Here is a 24,584-nt window from a genome sequence, read left to right on the forward strand (position 1 = left end):
GGTGTTTTTTCTTCTTTAACCTCTGCCATTTTCTGTGTTTATTATATCAGCTGATGAATTGGTGACCTAAAATAAACGTGTTCGCAGCAGAGCCGAGGGTTTTTCAGTGAACTGCTCCTTTCCTGAAGCGCGCAGCTCCACATATGGTCATCGTGTCCCCGCCCAGCTCCACCAGGCTCCCACACTGTTGTCTCTCCGCCCAGTGCGTGAGTCTGGAAGATAACAGTGGAAACTAGGCAGGGTCTGCCAGACATGAAAGCAGCCTCTGTTGTGTACTTATTGAGATGACACGCCGCCGCGAGCCTTTCACTGCGCTCAACTTCGACTACGTGTGACATATCTGCCTTGTTGTGGGCGTTGCTGCGCGGCTACCGGAGGTGTTGCTCAACTTTAGGAAGTATGTGGATTTGTTATGAGAGCTGAGGAGGAAGGAATGCGCGGATCTGGTGGCTTTAGCGCTCGTGTTTTCTCTCTCTCTCTCGGCGGAACGGTGTCTTGACTCCTGCGGTGTCCGGTGGCGTCAACGTGTCTGTGTGTGTGTTTTGATCCACGCGTGCAATCGACGGTAAACATGCAGCACGATGTGCAGTTGCAGCTCTGCCTCTGACGGACTGTTTACCTGTGTTGAAACGGAGGACGGTTGCACGTCGTGCCTGTACAGAGGCTCCATGGGTGACCGCCGTGCGTAACGCTGGCTCTCCATGGAGGACTGGCGGAGAAGTCGCTCATCGCAACCAGCAGTTTAAGACAGTGAGTGACCCCCTTTGAAACATGATGAGTCAAGACCAGGACGGGATATCCTTACCGGTGCCTTGTTTCGGAGTTTGTCCCAGCAGAGAGAGCCTCGGCGGTGAGAGTACCATCAGCAGCGGCGGTGGAGGTGGAAGTGGAGGCGTTTTCGGTATCCCCGCAGCAGGGACCTTCTGGCACGACTCCGCGGTCGCCGGTGGGGGGGTCAGCCCGACCCCGGTGAGCCACTCGATGGATGGCGGGGGTTTGCTCTCCACCGGGAAGTCGTGCAAAAGCAGGTCGGTGACGGTGGCCTATGTGGTGAACGGGGAGGCGAGTCAGCAGAATAACGCGGAGAGCATGGCCCTGCTCTGTCTGAAGGACGCCTGCGACACCGTGGGCAGCAAGCTGGAGACGGTGAACTTTGGTAAACTGGACTTTGGGGAGACCACGGTGCTGGACAGCTTCTACAATGCAGGTGAGTCAAGTCAAGAAAGAAAACATCCAAAAAGTGCTAAATAACTGTGACAGATGTTGATCTTAAATGCTGCCTGTTTGGTATTTTATCCTCTAATTTCAGAGGGATTTAATCTTTGCTCTCCATTATAATGATTACCCCGTGAAGTGCCATTACTTCATGATGGCATGCCACAGGAATGCTTACCTCTCTTCGAGCCAGTTTCAGGGGTCAGAGGTCATGCCTTTGCAGGATTGCCTCTTTCCTGGAAAAACTGTTTGCCTATGGGAACAGGTTGCTGTGAGCTCCCTGAACACAACACACATTTCTGTCTCTCTGCATGTCAGGGCTTGAGGTCTGCAGCCCTTCATGTCACAGTTATTTCCACACTATACTGAAGAAACCTGGAACTTAGTGAGCCAAAGAGCATCATTGGGGTTGTTTAATTTGCTCCATAAATGTGGGTTGATTGTTGGATTCCCCCCCCCCCCCCCCCCCCACGCAAACCCTTCCATTGTGCGTCTCCTGTATTGTCCCGGGGTGTCATGGGTTGATGAGGCTGGACTTTCCACTGGAATCTACTGAGCAGAGAAACAAACTTGAACCCTATGACTGAAAGCATTTTCTCCCCCGTCTTATTCATAGTGTATGTGTAGTAGTTGGCCCCTAATCCTACTGGAAACCTGAAAAAAACTCTTTGGAAAGCAGAGCTTTTTGGGGCTTGTGGTCAAATAAAAAGCAGCTGTAATGTAAAGGGCTGGTGTTGAGGAGTCAGGAACAGCAGACAGTGTTTGCATTTCACACACATATTTGGGATCAGGATTTGTTCAACAGGAATAAAAGGACATAGCTCAGATTCCTGTAGCTGCAACTAAAGATCTACAAAGCCTTTTAAAGAAGAACACTGCAGCAAAATACCAGAATATGAGGGCCAAGGATACAACCGGGCCTCATCAAACTTTGATGGGCTCATTGTATCAAACTCTAGCAGTAGCCTACATACCTAAAGACTTTTGACATCTTTTTCGTCCAGTTTCTAAAGGCATAGAACACGTTTTCAACTACAGGACAGCTTTAGATAATAAAGTTTGCTTGTGCGTACAAAATACTGAGTATAGTGGCAAAAATAAGTTTGAATTTTGGCTGCTTTACACTGAAATAAATGTTATGTAAGTCGCCCATTTACAAAGGTTATATAGGTTGTATTTAATTGTTCATAATGAAGGTTAATCTATAATTTACTAGTGCTTTACAGATCAGTCATAAACCATTAAGCTTAGGGTTGTCTCTCTGACTGTTGAGTCTTTAATAGAAGTAAATAGTCTCTGACTCCAATAAACTATCAAGTGTGCAGTCATAAATGTAAGTAAATATTATGGTAATAAAAATTCCAGACTGTATTTGTGTTAAAACTTATCAATCAAGATGTCTAACAAATATCTACAGATGCCCTGCAGCTCTTATCCCGAAGTTCAGAGGTCAAACAGTCTTTGTAGAAGTGTTCCTGTTGATCTAAAGAGTGAAACAGACAAAGCTGGAGTGATGCCAGAGGGCAAAAAACACCTGCTGCAACCTGGCAACGCAAAGTTTGTCCTTATAACTGATTAATTACTGGATTAATTAAAAAATCTACTTTTTTAATCAAATGTAGCCCAGTTTGGAGCTTAAACAATTAATTCAATAGTCAATAAGTCGATAATCAGCACCTAAATTGATCATTGGTGAGTCGTTTCAGGTTTTTTTTAAGAAAAAACATCAAACTTTCTGTAGTTTCAGCTTCTCTTTTCTGGTTTTCTCTAATAGTGCGTTAATATTTTTGGATTAAGGACTGTTTGCTGCACATAAACAGCTATATTAAGATGTCATCTTGGGTTGAGAGAAATTGTAAGGGGACTTTTTTTTAACTTCTTTTTTGACACTTGAAAGACTAATTGATTAATCTGGAAAGAATCAGCAGTTAATAGATAATAGTCGCAGCCCGAGCCCAGTATCAACATAGATGCCTTAACCTCTTTTGGATGACAGGCTGATTTAAAAAAGTTATTCCTAAAAGTTGATGGGAAATACAGTGAATGTAGAGTAAAAACTCTTTTTAAATACTTCTAATTTGAATGAATGTCAATATAGGCTGATTGATGCAAAAGTAACACTCTCAGACTATCGGTCCTTCACAATAAGAGCTCACCAGTGAAACCACACTTTTGTATAGTTTCTGTTCAACAGAAGACAGGCTTGTTGCTTGTCATAACATCATGTTATTAGTTGTGCAAACACATTGGCTTCTCGTTTTTGTTATTTGGCCATCTTTCTCTGAACTACTGTGGAATTTTCCCATAAATTCACATGGGAGGGCTGAGGCATTTCTTTCCAGAAACACTGCTCTATCTGTTTAAAACACACACACGCACACACGTCATCCTCTTCCTGCACGAGTGTGTGTGAGAGATGAAGGCCAGACAACAAAAAACCTTTAAACAATGAGCTCAGTGCCAGACTGAAAGTATGTGGGTCCCTGTTAATTTGGAAAGATGATTTTCCAGATTCAAACACAAGCTGTCCTTAAATGTCCTCCTCCCATGAGACCAGTCATTTGGATGAGAGATGGCAGTGACTGATTATCGAGCCTCCGAACCAGAATTTACCGGAAATGTTTGGGGGAAAATGTAGATGCAAGCTTTTACAAGCAGAAATTACGAACCGTATCTTATCATGAGGGGGGTTTTATTCCTTACAGCCCAGCGTTTGATCACAGGTTCTGCTCCTGGAGTCAGACCTCAGATCTGAAGACGTATTGATCAGGTGTATTGATCAGGTGTGGTGTCAACTTGTTACTCACTGTCTTATTCACAGCATGATCACATGTTAAGACCAGCCATTATTGTATTAGATGTTGTGTACCAAAAGGATGAACTGCTCTACATTCTCTTCTGTAATGAAAATGAAAGAATCATCAGCAAAAAAGTGTACATTCGGTAAAAGTAGCGTTACAAATTTGAATGAGCCCAGCACATCTAGTGAATATTTGGCATTTATGCTTTCTAAATTAGTTAGCTGGCATTTAATTTTTTCGCACATTGATTCATCGATTATTTGACTAACTGTTTCTACACTTTATGGGAGCTGTATTTGATTGGTTGTTAATGCCTCTGAGAGCACCACCATCCCATTGATGAAAAACCAATAGACCATATTACTCTTACGAATGTCTTTCATCTGCCTTTAAAATGGCTGAGCTTAATTAACTGTATTAAGATTAGTTTTCTGTACCTGCTGATACTTTATTTTTGCTGCAGTGAGTTGTTGCTTCCAGTGGAAGAAGGTTGTTTTTTTTCTAGGTTACAGCTTAGATCAATACCCTTGCAAGCATCTGTCATGGCTACTGGATCACTCCTCCGTCTGGCCTGACTCATTGTGAGTCATTGTTATCAGTTATCTAGGCCTGTATAATCCCCCAAACTGAACTTTGTTGAGTATTGACCACAGGCATTTACTGAGCGAGCAAAGTGCATGACAGTTCAGTGTGATAGTGTCTGATGAACAGGCTTTATATCATTGGGTACTTTTCTGATTCATAGTCCAGCTCCTAAATTTCACTGAATGTGAAGCCAAATTTGAATTTGAAATTTTTGAATTAGTTCTAATCAAAAAAAAAAATGGGGTGAAACGTCATGATTGACAGCTGTGATCGGCTCACGACTGGTCGAGCAGGTGTATGTACAGGACTTTGATACGGCCCAATCCCTAATGGGCAGGCTCTGGCTCTGAAATTACAACATAGTGGCACCCATATCCGAGATAGTGACAGTGAAGTTACAGTCATTCCCCAGCTGCAATGACGGTGCAGAGACGCCGAGAGTGCAAATGCAGAAGATCCAGAAATGTTGACCAATCAGAGCAGACTGGGCTTTTTCAGGAGGGGTCTTAAAGAGACGTAAAATGGACTGTTTCAGACAGACCGTATGACGAAAAATAGTGTGTTTTCTGAACATTAAAGCATGTAAACATGTAAAGAGTAAAAGTAAAAATCCAAAATGCATGTATCAACCTATTAATGAGCAGAATATACCCCTTTTACATAACAGTTCTGAAATTATACCAATGTGTATTGAAGGGATTTGTTCAAAGGTGTTTTTTTGCTGTTGTTTTTCCTTGGATTAAAACATTAATTGACCCATCTGGTGCTCGAGAATGAGTCTGGAGGATTCAGAGCTTAAAGTAGATCTTTCCTTGATCACATTCAAGAGTGGTTTTGATTGATGGAAGGAAGTATTAAACGGTTACATGGGCTTTCTCAGTGGGCTATGTTTCAAATAATATATCACTTTGATTGACATGAGGACAAAATGACAATTCATACTGATATATGTCAGGGATTCTCTACAGTCCCTGAACACCCAGCTAAAATGTTAAAAATGTGGCAGTTAAAATTCCATCACAAGACTAATAAAGGAATGCTTTCTTTCTGACATTTATCAGGGATCAATGTTCAAGCTTGTGCTGTTTCACCTGTATTAGCAGGTTGTGTGTTCGGTCATAGCTGTGGTATGCAGAGCTTTATCTCTCCAACTGATCATTATGCTGCATTGCTGTGTGATTTCACAGAGAGCACAATGGGGTTTTTGATCAATTCCTGAGCACTTTCAAAGCAGCTTTTGCCTCATTCTGACTGTTTGCTCACTGCCTTGTTTTTGTGCTCGACTCCACCGCTCAGCACTCTTCCAGCAAAGCACGAATTGTTTTCAGGCTGGTCCACTTGTGCTTTTACTTTGCTGTAACATTGAGATGGCTGAGAGAAGCACATTGTTGAGCTCTGGGGTGAAGCGGTCACATGCTAGAAAGAGCTGTTAGCCACTACGACGCCACTAAATATAAAGTCAAAACATTTCTCACAGGTGTCTGTATCGCCTGCAGTGACTCAACTGTTCAAACATTTCCATTATTATAAAGGCAGATTTGAAGGTAATTTACAAAATAGGCAGTGTTTCTCACAGGGCTAGATGGAAAGACTGTAGCAGGCAAGCTAAAAAGGAACAAGCTACCAAGCCAGGAACATTCGCACGCTAGTCTGAATAGCGTCCAGAGCCATTTCTGTTCATTTATTATTTGCATTTTGTTCCGAGGGTTGTACTTTAAACTAGATGTTGTCTGATGGGGCTTTAATACTGTACATTATGACTTCCTACTCACACACACACCTCAACTGTAGTTAGGATTCATAGTGTGCTATAGTGCAGCATAGCTTATTTTAAGTATGTATTATTATAGATGCATTTATATGTACTTCACTTTACTTACTGTAACACATACAATGTTAACTTGTGATTGTGCGTGGACTGTTATAACACACTGTTAGTCCTGACTTTACCAGGAGAGGATCAATTTCTACCAGTTCCTATCTAAAGTTGGTGTTTTTCCAAATGTAGGGTGTTATCTTAACAAGTGAAAAAGTGATGAAATCTAAATGGCAGACCCAAACAAGGCATGGATGTACTCCTTGCACAGCGGGTGACTACGGACTGGGCGGCAGCGCTGCTCTGAAATCCCATCAGCTTGCCTTCTGCTAAGTTGTTTATCCTCCCTCCTGTTTACTCTGTATGCTTGTCTGCTAGTCAGGGGTTAGAGAGCACAAGGTCAGAGGGATTTAGCCCACAGGCCACTGGCTGGCGTCTGGGGAAAAGCAGCTTCACCTCAGTGAGAGAGAGAGGTAGAGTGATAGGCACAATGTTGGCGAGGAAAAGTTGTTTTCATGCTGACATTTCTCAAGAGGAAGCTTAGCGTAGACTCAAAATCGGAAGCCTGTTCTTTATTTATTATTGTTGTGAAATCCACATTACAAGTGAAGCATGTCAACGATAAAACACTTAAGCTCTTTGTCGTGTCACATCAGGCCTTGTGCTTCGACATCTTTGCATGCTCTGCAGAGTAATAACAGTAATCCCCTATCATCCCTATAATGTGCAGTATTTTAACACCAAACACTCTGTTAACAGGGTATTCTGTATACGCTGAACATGATGTAAGTGCCGTATACTGTGGGATAAACCTCAGGGTAAAATCTCCTCAGCACTCCTCAGAAAAATGACAGGAGCGGGAGAGGCGGCATATTAAAGCTCCCTTTCAGGTCTTATGAGGAAGTTCATTTGAGGTAAAAGGCAGCAGGAGCGACTAGCCAGCTTCTTTAGAAAGCAGGAGGGGGAGAGAGACTGGCTCATACAGTATATCAGTATGATGATAAGGTACCAGGAAGCGGTCGCCTGCCCCAAAAGATCACTGATATATGTGCACACAGCTGGGAAAAGTATATCTGGAGCTGAAAACATACAAGATGAGGAATATTTCCTTCCAAAGAGTTTAAATGACAGAGCAGACATTGACTCTTTCTGAGGTAGAACAAATGTTACTTCTTCTTCTCCTACATAAATATTCAAAGTTCTCGTTGATTTACATGCACTGAAGTATAATAAGATTGTAAGCAGGTTCCAGTTAACCGAGGTGGTGTTCCTCATCAAAAGGTTTACAATACTCTTCTCACGTACGCAGCTTTAGGCTGGTTTGTTTCAGTGTTTGGATTCTGCACATGCACCGCAAAGGTCACTGCGTGAAGCTGGTGCAAAACTATGCGTCTGATAAAAGTCAAACTTGGGTGGTTGTGGGAAGGTAAACAGTCTTTTTCAGGCGGTGGCATTAAAACAGTTTCATTTTACTAAATAAACTACAAGTTAAAGGGCTGTAAGTTTACACACCGGCAGAGTTTTCTCCTTTTTTTCCCCCTCATACCTTACTTACTCTGCTGCAGGCTGCCAAAACTCCTCTGGACATTTATCCGACTTTCTAACAAATTATGTAAACTGTGGTTTGTTTATGGACAATTTCATCAAATGAAATACTGAAAGTCTGGAAAGTCTTATAACAAACCAGCCCCCAAATGTACAAACAAGACTAATAAGTCTAAAGCCATGCTATTGTAGGCACAGTGGTGCTTTGAGTTAAATCAGAAACAGGAGCATGCTAACATGCTCACAGTGATAATGCTAACAGGTTGATGTTAAGCAGATACAATGTTAAGGATGTTCACCATCTTTTTTTTTTGTCTGTTAGAATGCACATACTGTATTGAATAGCATGCTGATAAGCACCGGAATGCTTCTAGTTCTGCAGGTCATTTTATTTTTATCAACCTTACTGATGTCCGATGTTTCTGCAATTTCTGATAGGGAAACTTTTCGGGTGACTATTCAAGCTAATTCCTGCTCAGTGCAGCTTTATTTTACTGCAGCATGTTGCAAAAAAGCACAGTAGCAGTCCATCAGTCCTATCATGTGAACTGAATGAGATAAGGTTGAAACATTGTTTACTTGTCATAATTCAAATCCCTGTTTTTTTCAGGGAATCAAGGAGGCAAGTCAGGGCAAAAGCAGCACAAGTTTCTCCCAGCATGTTTGTCAGCTGCGGATGAATTCACATTCTGTTCTCAGCTTTTTTTCCCCCTCAGGGGCATGGCAATGCAGTTTGTAAAATCTCTCTGTGTGAAAAGGCAACAAAGTGGAGCAGAGGTGTATATATATATATATATATATATATATATATATATATATATATATATATATATATATATATATATATTAAAAAAAAGAGCCAGTCTGTCAGGAGAACGGTGCAAACTGGAAGGTGGAAGGTTGGTCTCATTTCCTGCAGAGTGTTTTTAGGGTTGTTTCTTTCAAGTACACTTGTGTCCAGAAAATAAAGGGAGCATTAATCTCTCTGCTGGGCAGGGCGTCTAAACTACAGAATAACTATTGTCTACTGTTTCCCATATTATCCTCTAGGAGAAGAGATGTATTTGTAGACAGAAATGCTCAGCTGAAAGACTTGTATGGTGCTTTTCTTCCATTCCCAGGGCTGTATTTTTGGGAGAATGCCCCCACTGGCTGTTTATACTTTGAGTGGCTTTAAATTTAGCTCAATCTGATTTTGGAATTTGTTATGAATGTAAACTTCCAAAGACAATTTTCACTTCCAGTTGCCAGAGATACGTGTGCCTCAAGAAATGTGTTTCCTGAATGCATTTTTAGACCGACCTTGTATTTGTTTGTTACCCTTTCTACTAACGGAGTCTCCCTGAGGGACAAACACTCACTTTGTTTCCAGAGCAAGTTGACAAGATTTGTCATCTTCATCAAAAGTTTGCAAAAATCTCATAATGTGTCTGATGTTAAACTGAGATCTAACTAAATCTCAAGTCTTTTAGAGCAAGTTCAAGTCAAGTAACAAATATTCAGAAGCAAAAAAAGTCAAGATGCAACACTTTCTTGACAGTGTTTTAGCAGGTTAAAACTTAAGACCTGAATGTTACAAGTCTCATATTTGTGACTTGAGTCAAACTTAAAGGTACCCTGGGTATTTTATGTCACCACTAGTGGCACTATGGAGCAATGTTTTTGATTAGTGGCCCCATATTTTGTTTGTATCTTCTAGCACAGTCAAGGGGATGCAGCCAGAGCATGTGAGTGAATCATGAGTGAGGGGGGAACATGGTTAGGAGGATTTTCAAAGAGTAGGAGGATTTTGAATGGAGCACAGAGTGAAATTCTTTTGTTAGATTTTTTTTATTTTTAGGAAACTTTGAGCGGAAGACATGTCGACCCATATCTCACGCTCCAAATTTTGCTCCGGTACTGCTCACACCATGAGTTCTGGCCAGATGACAGTGGACATTTTGCCAGAAGATGGCCGAGGAGTTCGGTGCACTGGACATTAGACATTTTTGTTGGCGTCTTTGTGTAAATCTGGGAGGAGGCCTCCACACTAGCCTGGAAACGCCTCAGGATCCCCTAGTCAGAGCTGGTTAATGTGGCTCAGGAAAGGGAAGTCTGGGGTCCCCTGCTAAAGCTGTTCCCCCTGCAACCTGACCCCAGTAAACGGTTGAAGATGAATGATCAGTGAGTGAGACTTTGTGTTAGTCACTATAAGTGGTTTCTTTTGCTCCGCTTTTGGCCGACACATGATATAAACGTCATTAAGACTACCCATTGGATATACTGGAGAATAAGTGTCCTGCTGCAGAACTCAAGGCTCGGGCCTCCACATGAGCCGACTCTGAGATAAGCACTTTTTTAGCACTCTTTGTACTAGGGAGCTGGCAGGGTAAACACTGTTTCATATCTGATTTGCGTTAACATACAGCCCAGTCGGGTCTAGATCATTTCTGGTTTGCAGTGCAAATGTGTGAAAGGGGCTTAAGAGTCCAAATCTGTGTTATCCTGCATGTCACTGCAACCTGACAGCAGTGAAACATCATCTGTGGCGCGAGTGCAGGAGGTAATCATCATGCAGAGGAACACAACAACCATCTTCTGGCGATTGTGGAAATTTGGCAGAGAGTTTGGACAACCTCCAGAAGGTTTTTCAAGGGAAGGAAAAAGCGATCTTGAGTGTGGGGAATGATTTCCAGTGGAGCTTGGAGACAGTAATTCCACTGTCTCTTTCTGTCCTCAGTGTGGGCCAAGCTCCAGGGAAACTCTCCCCCTGTACTCTGCTCCACTAACACCAGCCTCATTCCCTCCTACTCTGTAAGCGATAAGAGGGGAAAAACCTCAACAGCAACACACTGAGGGCTTGACTCACATCTGTTACAGCCGTTTCCTCTCTGAGTCTCCATGGTTACAACATCTTCTGTGTAGTTGTTATGTAATTGATTGTAACGAGTGCTTTATTTACTTACCGTACTTGTCATGTTCCTACATACTCAGAGTCAAACACAATAAAGCTGCGGGCCATTACAGCTAGCCCCTGAGTGACCGGTGTGAACACTGCTGTCCTAATGTAATTGCAGTGCTTTTAGCATTGCAGCATGATGCCATTTTCACAAAAATGAAGTGTTATTAAGTAAGAGCACATAACTAAACAGTTTACAATATGCTGTGGCCCTGTGTGAGTGCTAGAATACTGAATATCAGCAATGTCGAACAAGATGTGACTTGTGTCAATAAATATGCATCCCATTGATGTTGTTGATAGTTTCAAATACATAGAGCCAGACCAATATATTGGAATTTAGAAATGGTGTCGTATAGCATTTGACAGATACTGAACATAGGGTTTGTTTCTTCAATTTATCAGTGTTCATTCAGAATTGATTGACAATAATATTGTGTGTATACATATATATATATATAATGTATTGTTAAATGTTCTTTAATTAAGTTATTTGTTTAGGAAAGCAGCTTTCTGGGTTTTAAATGTATGCAGTGTTTTTCTACTTGGGAAGTTAAATGTTTGGAGCTTTTTCACAAGGGGCTAGTTGAAAATGTGCTAACATTCACAAGTAAAAGATAATAAGATTCTTGTTTATTTGGAGAAATAATCCACAGGTTTCTGGAATGTAATTTTCTAAATTCATTTTCCTCTGACTAGCTTTTTTCCTGAAGCTTTCAACGGTATCTCATGGCCCTCATCCCTGGGAAAGAACCTCCATTCTCAGATCTACAGATGAATCAATAATGTAAATGGAAGTCTAGTCATAAACAAACATCCTCTATTTCAGACAATGAAGGTGGTTTGTATTATTAATTTGCATACACTGTATATATATTATAGCCTTAGGGACGTATAGTGCCGATGATGCACACAGTCTTAGTGTTGTTGATAGCTGAAGGCTGTTGAGAGCGACTGTTTCTCAACAGCCCACACTCATTAAAATAGATTTCTTTGTCTACAAATGTATGCTCTCCATTTGGCTCTGAGCGCTGGAGACAAAGACACTTTGAGTAGCTGACATAATCCATATCCATTTCAACAGTCTCCAGTGCCATTTAGATCCTGCTGCGACTACAATATTGAGCAGACCCCTCCACCACCACCACCCTGCAAAAAAAGAGTATGTATTATTGGTGGAGGCACTCAGAGGAGCTTGTGGCACCTGCTCACCTCTTCTCCTCCTTCCCTCCTTCTCCCTCTCAGACGCACCGCTGTGCCTGAGGAACCTGCAGCAGCAGGCCGAGAGCTGCTGGAAGCCAAATGGTGTGCGAGAGTATTGAATTATTTGCCTCCTCTGCTTTGAGCAGTAGGCGAGGGAATCAATTTAGTTTTGGTCAACAGCAGCAGGTCCAGCCGTAGGAGGTGTAGCAGGATTACCAGAGCATCACTATGCATGTTTTGATCTTGGTTTTTTTTCTCTCCCTGGTATAGAGAGACTTGGGTTTACTACTGATTTGAGGTGTTTGCAACCAAACCTGAGGTGGGAACCTGTGATCAGGTGGCAGAGCCTGTTATAACGGTGACTGGGTCTACTTTACGCAGCCTTCTATCAACACTATGTTGGCAGGTCTGCTGTCACATTGGCATGTATTCGGCTCTGCTGTTGAATTGGTTAGCAATCACGACGTCTGAACACAGTCCGGAAGTAAGATTCATTGAATCAGAAAAAAAATCTAATCCTATTTTCGTGTCTTTTGTCTCTGTGAATTCAAGATTGTTGGTCTCATCATGACACATTTTAGTGTGACACCTTGTCAGGGTGTATTCATAATGTGTCTGCAATGCCTTGAAGCATGAAGTATTTCCTCATCTGCTTTGTTTTGTCAAACTGTGGTGCTAAATGTTTGTTAGGATCATGTTCTCAGTCCCTACTAATTCAGTGCCGTTAATTAGACGTGACTGAGTATAATATAAACTAACTAAACACCGAAATGCATTGTTTGTTCTGTGAGGAGATACATTCAAGTAAGAAATATTTAAATTTTTATTAATTGATTAACTGTTTTATCTATAAAATACCAGAAAATGAATTAAAAATGGCCATCGCAGTGCCCAAAGTGACTCATATTGTAATTTTTTTTTTGTTGTTAGATGCAAAATACAAACTTGGCATATAAAAGACCTTAAGAGTCCACATTCTTGTACTTGGGTACAACAGTGTTTTAGCTAAATGCTAACACCACCACGCTAATATGCTGCTATTGAGCAGGAATAATTTAATACCAAACACAAAGTGCTACTGAAGTTCTGAAGGTATTTTGTCATCGCTAGTCAAGAGATTAACAAAGTTCTAAGAATGCATCCTGCGCAGAGAATGAATGTGTGAACAAAAATTTCTGATAGTCCATCCAATAGTTTTTAAGACATTTCACTCAAAAACAAAAATTTCAACCTCATGGTTGCGCTAGAGGAAAAGTCAGGGGATCGCCAAAATCAGTAGGGTTCATCCTCTGGGAAACATTAATGTCTGTACAAAATGTATAGCATCAAATATTTAATATTCCAGTCCGAATGAACAACCATAGTAATAGTTCCCAATCACTAATTGATTAATTTACTCACCATCTTAGCTCTAGTTTACAGTATGTATGGGGGTGAGATAGGATAAGAAATAGTTGCCTCAACTGCAACTGTTTCCGGGATTTAAAGTTTAATTAAATCTCAACATGCTGTTTGGGAAATGAAAGATGGGAGTGGTTCTGTACAACCACTGTAATCAGCTTCTTATTAACGTCTTGGATGTCTTCTTCATTCTGGCACCAGAACATGTTCATCTACACGGAAGCACACACTGAGGATATCACATAGCCACTCGTAATGTGTTGTCAGCTCTCGGGGGCTTTGTTTTGAGTACAAAGCACTTATGAGAACTGATTGCTTCTCACAGCTTTCCCAGCGCTTGTGCATTGCCCTTTTTTTCTCATGTGTGCACTGCTGTGTTCCTTATTCATCACCTATAACTTTTTCCTCGGCTCAGTGCAAATTGACATCATTGCTGCATTTTTATTTTTCTTTAAAACACGACTGCAACCTTTTTTTGTCAGAAAATACAGCTGTGTGTTACACTTCTGCTTTTTTAATGGCCTGTTTGCATTCAAAGCTTGCCGAGATGTAATATTGATGGGGTCTCCCCCTGCCAGCAGAGAAATGAGACGGGCTTATCTTTTATTCATCAGCCAACCTGCGCTGTCTAGATGTTGACATTCAGCATCTTGTGTGCATAAAATAAAACACTGAAGAAGCTAAACAGCCTTTTATTCTGTGTATACTCAGGTTTGCAGTAAGGTATAATTACTCTAATGCCCAATAAAATCCAAATTAAATAATCCAAGTGTGTGATTGTGGAGATATCATCAATATGCATCATCGATATGGAAGTAACAAGTGGTTGTTAAGCTTAGGTCAGTGATTGAGGATTAAGGTGTACTTTCCCCCCTCCGCTTTTTTTTGTCAGAACGTGAAACCTAATTTGCACTCAATCACAGAGCAGGCATCCTGATGTGAAGATGCTGGCTGCTCATCCGGAGAGCACAACCCCTCTTAATATTCTGCATCACAGAACAGAGCTGCAGAGCCTGAAATCCCTGAAATTCTGTCCTCTGACCGCTTTGGCTGTAATGAAAATGCCAGGCTGTTTTTAAGCTTATGGTAGAAGAAGGGGGTTGATTATGAGAACCTCTGAGGTCAACAGCAAGTACCTGCTCCTGGATGAATTAGCATGCGCTCATGATGAGGAGCGAGGAGCCGCACGGCCCCTCATCACTAACAAAAGCTCTCCAGCCTCTGATAGGCTTCTCTGCAGTGTCGTGTTGGCATGCAGCCAAAGAGCCACTGAATTAAAGCAGCTGTTTTGATTTTAACTGTGCATTCAAATCATGAGCGTTCATATGGTTACTTTGAATCATTTGTTCTGATGGTCTTGAGTTTGTTCTCACAAGAAAGCATTTTCACTACTGGTGTTGCATTCTAATGAGGTTACATAGCTGTTACGATAATGTAGAGCTACTTAAAGCTACATTAATAGATTTTATGACCACTTATGGACACAAAGCCACTTGAGCATTCATTTGTGGTGTTGTTTCTCTCTGACAAATGCAAGTCCAAGATTCACTCTCCTGTGTTGCTCTCTGCTAACTACTTCCTGGCTCTTAAACGGCTAAATTAAATCCACTCTGTTCAAAAGCTAGTCGGTAACTGTTTCTCTCTGTTGTTTGGTGTTTGGAGAAGTGCTCAGTGGGATAATCAGGTTTTTTTTTTAAATCAGCTGCGTGGAACAGGTTGAAATGACGATTGTGAGCTGTATGATGAGTGTATCTAAACAGTTTTCTGTAACAGTTTTCTGTGGGTTCGTCACTACAAGCAGCTCCTTTCACAATAGTCATTTTATTCATTTTGAATCAAGTCTGAATGGGCAGGCAAGCACATGATGGTGTTTTCGATCCCTTAGATAGTGTTTTTACATGGCTGAGACTTGTCCTTTTCATTGCATAGGCATAATCATTACAGGTTATTTTTAGTTTATTATTTTGAATTTAAATTTTGAATGTTTTAGCGTCAGTCTTAAATTGTGACTTTTTTATTTTTTTTCTTTACCTGAAGTGAAGGTCTAAGGATCAAAGGTGTTTTTATGTTGTAAATGTGGGATTTTGGGCTACATGAATAAGATTTGCACATCTTCACATGAGTCCTAGCATTAAGTGCAATAAAAGCTATGATTAAGTGGATGTGACCAATCTTCGTCCATCTGTTGTATTTCTGAAAAGAAAAGTTGCCAAAAACTTTAAAGCTTTAATGACGACGGTGGTGGTCTACTTCGCACATGTTGTGCTTCCTCTTGAGCCTGGAAACCAGACGAATCTGCCAAAATCATGTTTCATTTGTTCTGGCATATAGGTCTGGCCCCTTTCCCAAACAGACAGGTTTCCAGCCAAACTGGCCCTTGGGGCGGACCAATCACAGCTGTTTATCTCATGTGAGGCGGGTTTAAGACAATGACTGACAGCATCACTGTCCAGTCTGCACATCCATTCAGCGCACCTGCTTTTCAGGCACGCTAAACTCTGAGCAAACTGTGAAACTGGCAGCACTGATCAAGCATAACATGATAGACATAAGCATTTTGTCCTACACCGTTGATAACACCCTTTAAAAATTGAAAATGAACTGAGAGGGCCCAGACTTGATGCCAGGCTACTTCCTTATTACTCTCTTGATGTATTGTTTCACTGTTTGTTCTTTCTGTCAAATGCAGATAAAGACAATAACAAGAATTGTTAAGAAAAGAGCAGACTGTCATCTGACTAGCTCGCTTCAACAAGTGCTTTTAGTGCTTTCCCCCAGCTGTAACGGGCTCAAGCTTGGAAAGCTCAATAAGGGGGAAAAGATTCAGTCGGCTGGCTCCGAGACTGTCTGCTCTTAAGCTTCATGTAATGGGTTTGTTGACACAGGGAGGTGGGTAGTTGGGAAACAGATGAGAAACCAGGGTGTGGTGTTATCTCTCTGACTCTCTGAGCTCTTCTGTCATTACTGGAGCGCAGCCACCAGGCCGATGTGTTTTTGTTGTTATCAGTGTCTCGGGGCGCCCTCAGGGACAGCGTGTACCACCCCCACCTCATGTGTGGGCCTCAATAACACTGTCACGCTTATTCTCCTTTATGAGTGTGTTTATATGTTGGATATTTAAATGCAAGAATGAAGGGATTTGATGTTGTTGGCAGGGTCATTTGGTATTTGTACATCTCTTTGTGGTATTTGTACACTCTTAGCTGGAACTTTTAGTGTTATTTAGGAGGATGTTTGGGGATACAGGCCCAGTTCAACAGCACACCTACTGTATGAATGAGCTCTTTGGTAATGCAGAAGTCTGTTATGCCAGTACAAGCACTTGGTTCAAGGCTGGGAACTCTCCACCCCTTCACAAGAAACTGTCGTCCCTGCTGGTTTGAATGACACCTGGCGATATTTACCCCTGTTGACCTATTGATCCAGATCACATGCTTGAGTCAGTGTGGTATTGAGTGTGTTTGTGTTCATAGATAGAGTTGAAAAGATGGGGTCAAACCACCTTTCATCCAATCTGTTTTTCAAGAGTGACCCTCTAAATTAGCTCCACTTGTTTTTCTGACACCAGGATCTTTACCTGACAGCAGTAAAAGCTGCTGCAAAAAACACCACCTGTCACAACCGGAAGGGATGAAATACTGACACACACACACACACACACACACACACACACACACACACACACACACACACACACACACACACACACACACACACACACACACACACACACACAAAGTGGCTTTTCATCAGCACATTAACCTTTGATGTCAGAGCTGCATCTCTCTCTCCCAGAACAATAAGGACCAGTCGAAGCCAGATATCCAGTGTTGGCGATGTCTCTCTGATATGATATGATCGTTTCAGCTTTACACTGGTTGTGCAGGAGGAGCATTAAAGCAGTGCTACACTTACATTTTGTGACCCTGAGTTTTATGGAAGAGCTTTTAGCGAGCTGTCGGTAATGAGAGACTAAAGACTAATGAGGCCAAAATATACTATATGACGCTGGGTTTTTTGTCATGTCTCTTATTTCCAGTTAAAGAAAATCTAAATGCTGCAACAATATTTTAGGCATGCTTCCAACTCCGTGGCAGCAGTTTGGGTCCGGCCCTTTCCTGTTTCATCATGACAATGCCTCCGTGAACAAAGCCACATTTCATAAAGAAATGTTATACTCTGTTTGATTGAAAGACTTTCCTGCACAAAGCGCTGAACTCAACCCCATCCGACACCATTTAGATGAACTGGAACACTTCAAATAAAAGTGTTAACTGAGAGGCTGATGTATAAAATAACACCTGTACCTGTCTCTGACCATCAGATATCGCTGTAGTGGAGATGACTGACGCCTTCCGCCAGCCCTCGCTCTTCTACCACCTGGGAGTCAGAGAGAGCTTCAGCATGGCTAACAACATCATCCTGTACTGCGACACTAACTCCGACTCCCTCCAGTCTTTGCAGGTACAGTAAGCCGTCAACATGAACTGAAACCCGGACAATCCTGTCCTCATCACTTTAACACATGAAGGAAACACTCACTGTGGTTCACTAAGGTGGTGATTAAAGGCTATATTTAGGAGGAGGCAAGGGGAAACAGGGGATTGACGAAAATGTGATTTGGTCGCAGCGGTACATAAATAAACAAATCAATAATTTGATGGAAGGAAATGCATTTATGAAACCATTTGGAAGTCGGCAATGGCCTCCTTTATTCCTGAATAAGCAAAAATTAGGTCTCAGGGTAAAAATAGTATAACGTTTATGGTAAAAGACAATTATGTTTTTCTGTTTTTTTACTTTTTTATGTGGTAATCCTCTGGATTCGAGCTATGATTGAGCCCCCCCCAAAAAAAATCAGGCTTTACCCTATATATACCCACATAGCTTCCGTAAAAACCTGACTGTGACACTTGTGACAATATCTCTGATGTGCCTTCTCAAATGTTCAGCACTTCACAAAACCTGTCATAGACCGTATTAAATAGAGATTGTATAACAATTCTCCTCAGAGGCGGGAGTCTCGAGACTGTTCTTGGCAGCTGTCGTCAGTGAGGGGATTTTCAAATAGCAGCGAAAAATCAGTGAGACAATTATAGTCAAATGTCGATGTTCAAATGATGTACAACAGTAGGTTGTCGATTATAGCACAAAGCATTACTGCTCACCTGAAAATTCAAAAAAGAACTGGAAAATTCCAGCCTGGGGGGAGTTTTGAGAAGTTACAGCTCGACCTGAGACTCAAAACTCCAGTCTGGATCCTTCTTGTTATTGAACATATGTATCTTGGGTGATACTTTATAATCTCAAGGATGGTGTTAGCTGGAAAATGGCCTCTTACCTACTTTCTACCCCCCCTACTTCTGGCGCCTTTGCTCAGACCACACCCATCTTCGGCCTCGACCTTCATTTTGACCTAAACTACACGCCTGAAATGTTTTGTGACTTCCTCTGTAGAAGTTCCTGCAACACTAGGTGTCTCCAGGAGCACATGTCACTATGACGACACAGAATAACAAGGTGAAAGCAAAACCAGCGTTGCAGCTTGTAAACATGTTATATTTTTGCAATAACAAATTTAGGGTACCATGCTCTCGTGGCTATGACTACTCATGTTATCAGGGTTTTTGTAGTGGAGGTGGGCGGCCTCCTCCTGTAACAAAGACCTCCTCCGCTTACTTCATAAAAGATGACACAATAAACCAAGGAGACGAACAGAAGAAATAGTCTGTAAGGGAGAGAAACACATTTTAAAATGTCAGATTGTTATTTTAACTGTGACTTAAAAATCTCACCCAGTCAAGTTTTGTTTGAGTCAGCATGTGACGACAGCGTGAGTTTTATGGCTCCTGTGTAGCAGACGATGCATGCTGTAGTTCACACTGTCTGAGGCCCCGAGCTGAGCACATTTAAAAACTCCTGCTGCAGGCAACGTGGAGCAGAGGAACACTGAAGCCTTTATTCTAGGTATTTTGTGTGGTGAGAGGACTATTATAGCAACAGAGATCCTCAGTCAGCCACCTCACTGTGCAGTTAACATATGGCACTATACAGCCTTTAAGTGCAGATTAAAACACAGACGTCAAGACAAACATGGCATTTTAAACCTAATGCACAGTCTCAGCTCTATTATTTCTGCTTTTATGTTTTTAAAATTGCTTCAGATGGCCTGCTCTTATGCATGCTCGTACTTAATAGGACCTTTCCCTTCCTGCGGTCTGCTGTGGTGCCCGCCCGCCTGGCTGGGCGGTCAGCGAGCTGCTCCTCACCCTGTCTTAAAAGACCACTTCTCTGTGATGGTTTCCTTGTTTCAAAGGGTGCTGTTTAAACGTCAGGAGTTTTTTTTTTTTTTTTTTGTACAAGCAAGTTTAGTTTGTTCACTAAATAAAGGCTGTAAGTGAAACATTTCCTTCATCTACAAGAAAAAACAATCACTTCAAGTTTGAGATTATTGTGCTTTTCCTTTAGATGTATTCAGAAACACAGCCAACATGAGGAAAATATTCTTAATTAATGTGATACTGATGCTGATAGCAAAGCGTTGTGCCATGTGATGTCGGTGAGGTGAAATGACTAATTTTCCTCTTTAGTAGCTCGGCTTATTGATCGCTTTATCTAATGTGTGATGAGAGGACACGCAACTAAATCATTTCTGTATCTGTTCTTAAATGTGCGTGGTGCAAATACAGTAGGTGACGTTGATGCTGGCAATCTCTACAATGTTAAGTAGACCCCCCCCCCCCCCCCCCCCCATAGAGTTTATAAAGGCTTATGTCATCTTATTATCAGATATTTCATCTAACCTTCCAGATTTTCGGCCAGAAATCTCTTTTAGGCAACAAAATACATGATAACGTTTAGGATAAGAAAGTGGTTTGGGTTGAAATAAACCCTTTCTTCTCCTGTTTATGAATTACACCATCTGCTTCTACATAACGTGCATTATAGTGTCAGAATTTAGAACCAGAAACATTCATCAGGTATCACACAAAATCCTAATGTAATGTTATTGTCTCAAGTATGATGTAGGCATTTTAGTGGGAATCATATGTATTTTGTTTTATTCAGTGTCCAAAACAAAATTGAAGAGAAATGTTCTTGTGTAATCTCTCATGTACTTTTCTCTTCTTGTTCTTTCAGGAGATAATTTGCCAGAAGAACACTGTAAGTACAAAAAGCAATATTTTTTTCCACCTCGCCTTTGCCTTTCACACATTACTCACCCACTGCTCACATATCACACATCTTTTGAGGTGCAAAGAATATGTTTTTTTACATTGTGCAGGGTGCACACAGTGTCTAACACCTTATGTTTCTCTCCTTGGGGTTTTATGAAGGTTTTCACTTTTGAAGGCCACTTTTTGCTTTGACAAATGTCTCACAAGAATATAAATGTATATATGTATTCCCTTCCATTTTAAGATGCTTTTTTTCTCAGATGACAGCTGCTTCATGAGTCACAGTGGCTGCATGGGTTTGATCTGCATGAAAAGGCTTGAGCATTTTGATAATTTGACTTGCAAAAACTGCAGCATTCAAATGAGGGGTTGCATAAAGCTGAGGAAATCCTGTTCTTTACTAACTCACGTAATGTAGTTCCTTTAAAAAAAACTACATTTGATTTAGATTCACCCACCAAAACACATTGGCCATTAACATGTACATTTTAAAGTGTAAAAATGTGCAATGTTTTACTATTTTGTGGCTCTTAGTATGTGCAGAGTACAACATAGATAGATCTCAAAATAATTAATTATATAACAGAGAAAAGCAGCAGATCCTGTCATTTAAGAAGCTGGAATCACCCTTTTGAATTTTTGTTGATTCATTTTCTGTTATTAATTGAACAATTGACTAATTCAGCTCTAGAACAAAGATTAAGAATGAAGCAGCAGACGAGTTTTGTCTGGGAGTCCATGTTCAGGACTGACATGAAAGGCTTAGCTCCCCTAAGTGGCTTTTCAGAGTGGAAGGAGGTAGCACTGTGCTGCATGAAACGTACTGATCTCTGGTACTAACTTGCACCGTGTGAGGAGAGCTGATTATCACTCACGGTGTGAGAGTGTGAGCTCACTGATCTCCCCTATGTGCACTTATGTGTCTTTGTTCCCTCTCTTGCTCCTGTTAAGGCACTTCACTGGCCATTACATTGGAACATGTGCTCTTAGAGCCTACTCACACTGTCCTTTTGGCCGCGGCCAAAACCGGTTTTTCAGCTAAAGCCTAGTACCTTTAAGCAGTGTGAGTGGACCCGCTCCGCGCTCAACTGCGGCCAGCGGACCGTCCACGGCCCGCTTGAAAGAGGTGGGCTTTAGCGGAGCCGTTTGCACATGTACGAGCACGAGCGTGCGCACGTGTACGAGCACGAGCACGAGCCCTATGGCAGTATCGTTATGTCCGCCTGTTCGGACATGTAAATAGAAGGATGGACCATGCGCGGACATTTAACAACAACAACAATGGTGGTGAAAGGTTCACGTTGGTGTGGTGCGGAGGTGGAGTGTTTACTGCAGATTTGGTCGGATGAAAATATTCAAAAACAGTCGACAAGACGCACAAAAACTCTGAGGTCTATGGAAAGATTTGTAAACAAAGCCACACACATGCGATCAACGCATGTGACGTGTTACGGCGTGATGGCGTATGGACAGCAAGAAGCATTGGCCGGCCCTGGCAGTGTGAGTACAAACGGGGCTGGGGCGCGGGGGGGAGAGGGAGGGGGGACAAGTACCCTAAAGTCCGTGACGCGGTCCGGGAGGACAGTGTGAGTATGCCCTTAGCTTGCCCTCTATTCTGGTGAAAGTTCACTTAAAGAGCAATATCAGCTGTGTTTTTTTTTACATTTTCTTTCCCTTTGAAAGTATTGTAGCTGTTTTCTTTGCATGTGCCATGAACAGCAACATTTTTGTCAGCTTTTATTTCCAATTTCATCCATTACCCATGAAACCAATAAACCAGTTCAAAATGCATTTTGAACATTAAGTTGAATAATATCTATACAAACACAACAAAAAGCTTTCACCAAACCTCTGTGGTGACATCTGCCTCCTGCAAGCCACAACCCAGTCAAGTCAAGACACAAGGCAAAACGTGACACTTGAGCCGGCTGTAGCCTGTGACCTTACACTCGAATTTACAATTAAGTCTTAAAATTAGAACCCCCTTTCTTTCTGTGTGCAATATAGACTATATATAGACACCCTAAGCAAGGGCAGGCACAGGAAACGATCAACAATGCCAGTCATGCTAACCCTAATCTCTATAAACAGGTTCTCCATAAGAATGTCTGTAGGCAATGGGACAAGTTTTGAGTAGATCTGGTTTCTGTTTGTAGTCCGTGTAGTAATTACCTATCATGTTTAAGCATGCTTTGGTTGCATGCTGGTAAACATTCAATGAGGAGAGCGAATGAGGATCACATTATAACAGAAGTTATCTCAGGACAGGTGTTGACCACACTGTGATTTGCAGACACCCAGCAATTCCCCCACAAGTAAACAGCAACAGTAACCGCTACAGTGGCGACGAGATTATTCCTTTTAACAGGGAGGAACGTCAGATAGACAGAAGACCCAACTGCCAGTAGCTAATAACAGGATGCTGATTGGTCAAGTCACCGTGGCTCGAAACACAGACGCTTCACTTTCAGCTTGACATGATTGAGAAAGCAGAGCTCCACTTCAAAACGTGGAGAAATCCCAAAGCATGACAGGCCTGCTGTGCCTAGTTATGGTTGCTAAACTGTAAGTGGACAATCGCTAGTTTGGAGGATCAAACAGACAGTTGCACGGTTGCCCTCTTTGTTGATGCAAATGCATTTTATTTCTATCATTAGTATGCATTTTTTAAAACACAGTGAACAGGTGTGAATACATTTCCACTGCTGTTACAAAATAATGTTGTGGCTATTGTATTTAAGTGCATTTAACTACCCAGAATGATAGCGGCTATCCAGGTGTTTAGCCTCCGTTGGCCTATATATCTCATTACTGTAATTACAAGCACACTTTGTTGATGTAAATTCACTCTACTCGAATCTGCAGCTCACAGTTGCAAAGTGGAGGAGACTACGGGTGGTATTTATTAGGCATGACTACTTCCTCAGTAAGTTAATGACTGTTGGAACAAAGTCATAAAAATTAAGTGCAAATATCACGTTGTGGTCAGCTCTTTGTGTGTGTCCGTGAAGGTGAGTGAGTAGGCACACAGCTCCAAATCCTCTCGTAGCTGCAAATGGACAGATGGACCATCGGCAAACCAGATGAGTCACTAGCTGAACTACTGACTCACTCTCAATCACCATCCTCAGATTCCCCACGAGCCAGTGTACTGTCACATGTGTTTCACTGGCAGCTGGGAAACTTGTTACCTGTGAGCGGACTAGCCGAGGTTAGCTTCTGATGACCTGCAGCCACTCTGAAATATGCATCCGCCTGTGAAAACAAACCCGTCATGTGATCCCCATGACAGCACGAATCACACACACAAAGAGGAGCTAAATATAACGTCAGGATTTCGCAACCTGTCTGGTAACACCTAACAGAAACAGGGGTCAGAGAGCTTATTTATGAAAGGCATGCACCGCTGCTGCAGCAACCGGTGATGTCATGAACCGCTGTTGCACAGGAGGAAGTAGTTATCTGTGGACGCCGCACCTTCCTTTCACTTCCTTTTTTTTCTTTTGGCAGCGAGAGTAGCAGCAGCTTTTCAAGAGGCTGCATTGAAAAGCTATAACCATGACAGAGTATTAAAGCCGTCAGGATGCAGCTGGGTAGCAGCCTAACCGCCTTCAGACGCTCCCATGTTGTGTTTCACACATTTGACATTCTGGGAATAGCTCTCCTTGAAAAGACCTCAGCTGTTTCTTGAGGATGTCAATAGTTGATTTCCTGCCACTCTCTTTCTCTCTTGCACTGTCTGCAGACACCACATGCACGTGTTTCCTCGTTTATTCAGCTGTGGCAGGCCACCGTAACAGAAGCATCCCTGGCCTCTGCTGGAGAATAATGTGAAGTTGAAACAAATATAAACCCAGAATACAGAAAAATCTACCTCCAGACAAAACACAGATGTCATGAAT

General features: G+C 41.9%; 1 protein-coding gene across 1 annotated transcript in view; it reads left to right on the forward strand.

The window, feature by feature from the left end:
- Window positions 1–271: 271 nt before the first annotated feature.
- map3k5 (mitogen-activated protein kinase kinase kinase 5) overlaps window positions 272–24,584 on the forward strand; it is a 62,957-nt gene continuing 38,644 nt past the window's right edge. Inside the window, exons 1-3 of the mRNA XM_083934056.1 lie at window positions 272–1,207; window positions 17,829–17,968; window positions 20,645–20,668. Coding sequence (XP_083790182.1) covers window positions 772–1,207; window positions 17,829–17,968; window positions 20,645–20,668 — 600 coding nt within the window. The 5' untranslated portion in view covers window positions 272–771. The remainder of the gene's footprint in view (window positions 1,208–17,828; window positions 17,969–20,644; window positions 20,669–24,584) is intronic.

Source organism: Echiichthys vipera (genome assembly GCF_963691815.1).
Source record: "Echiichthys vipera genome assembly, chromosome: 19".
NCBI classification, from domain to species: Eukaryota; Metazoa; Chordata; class Actinopteri; order Perciformes; family Trachinidae; genus Echiichthys; species Echiichthys vipera.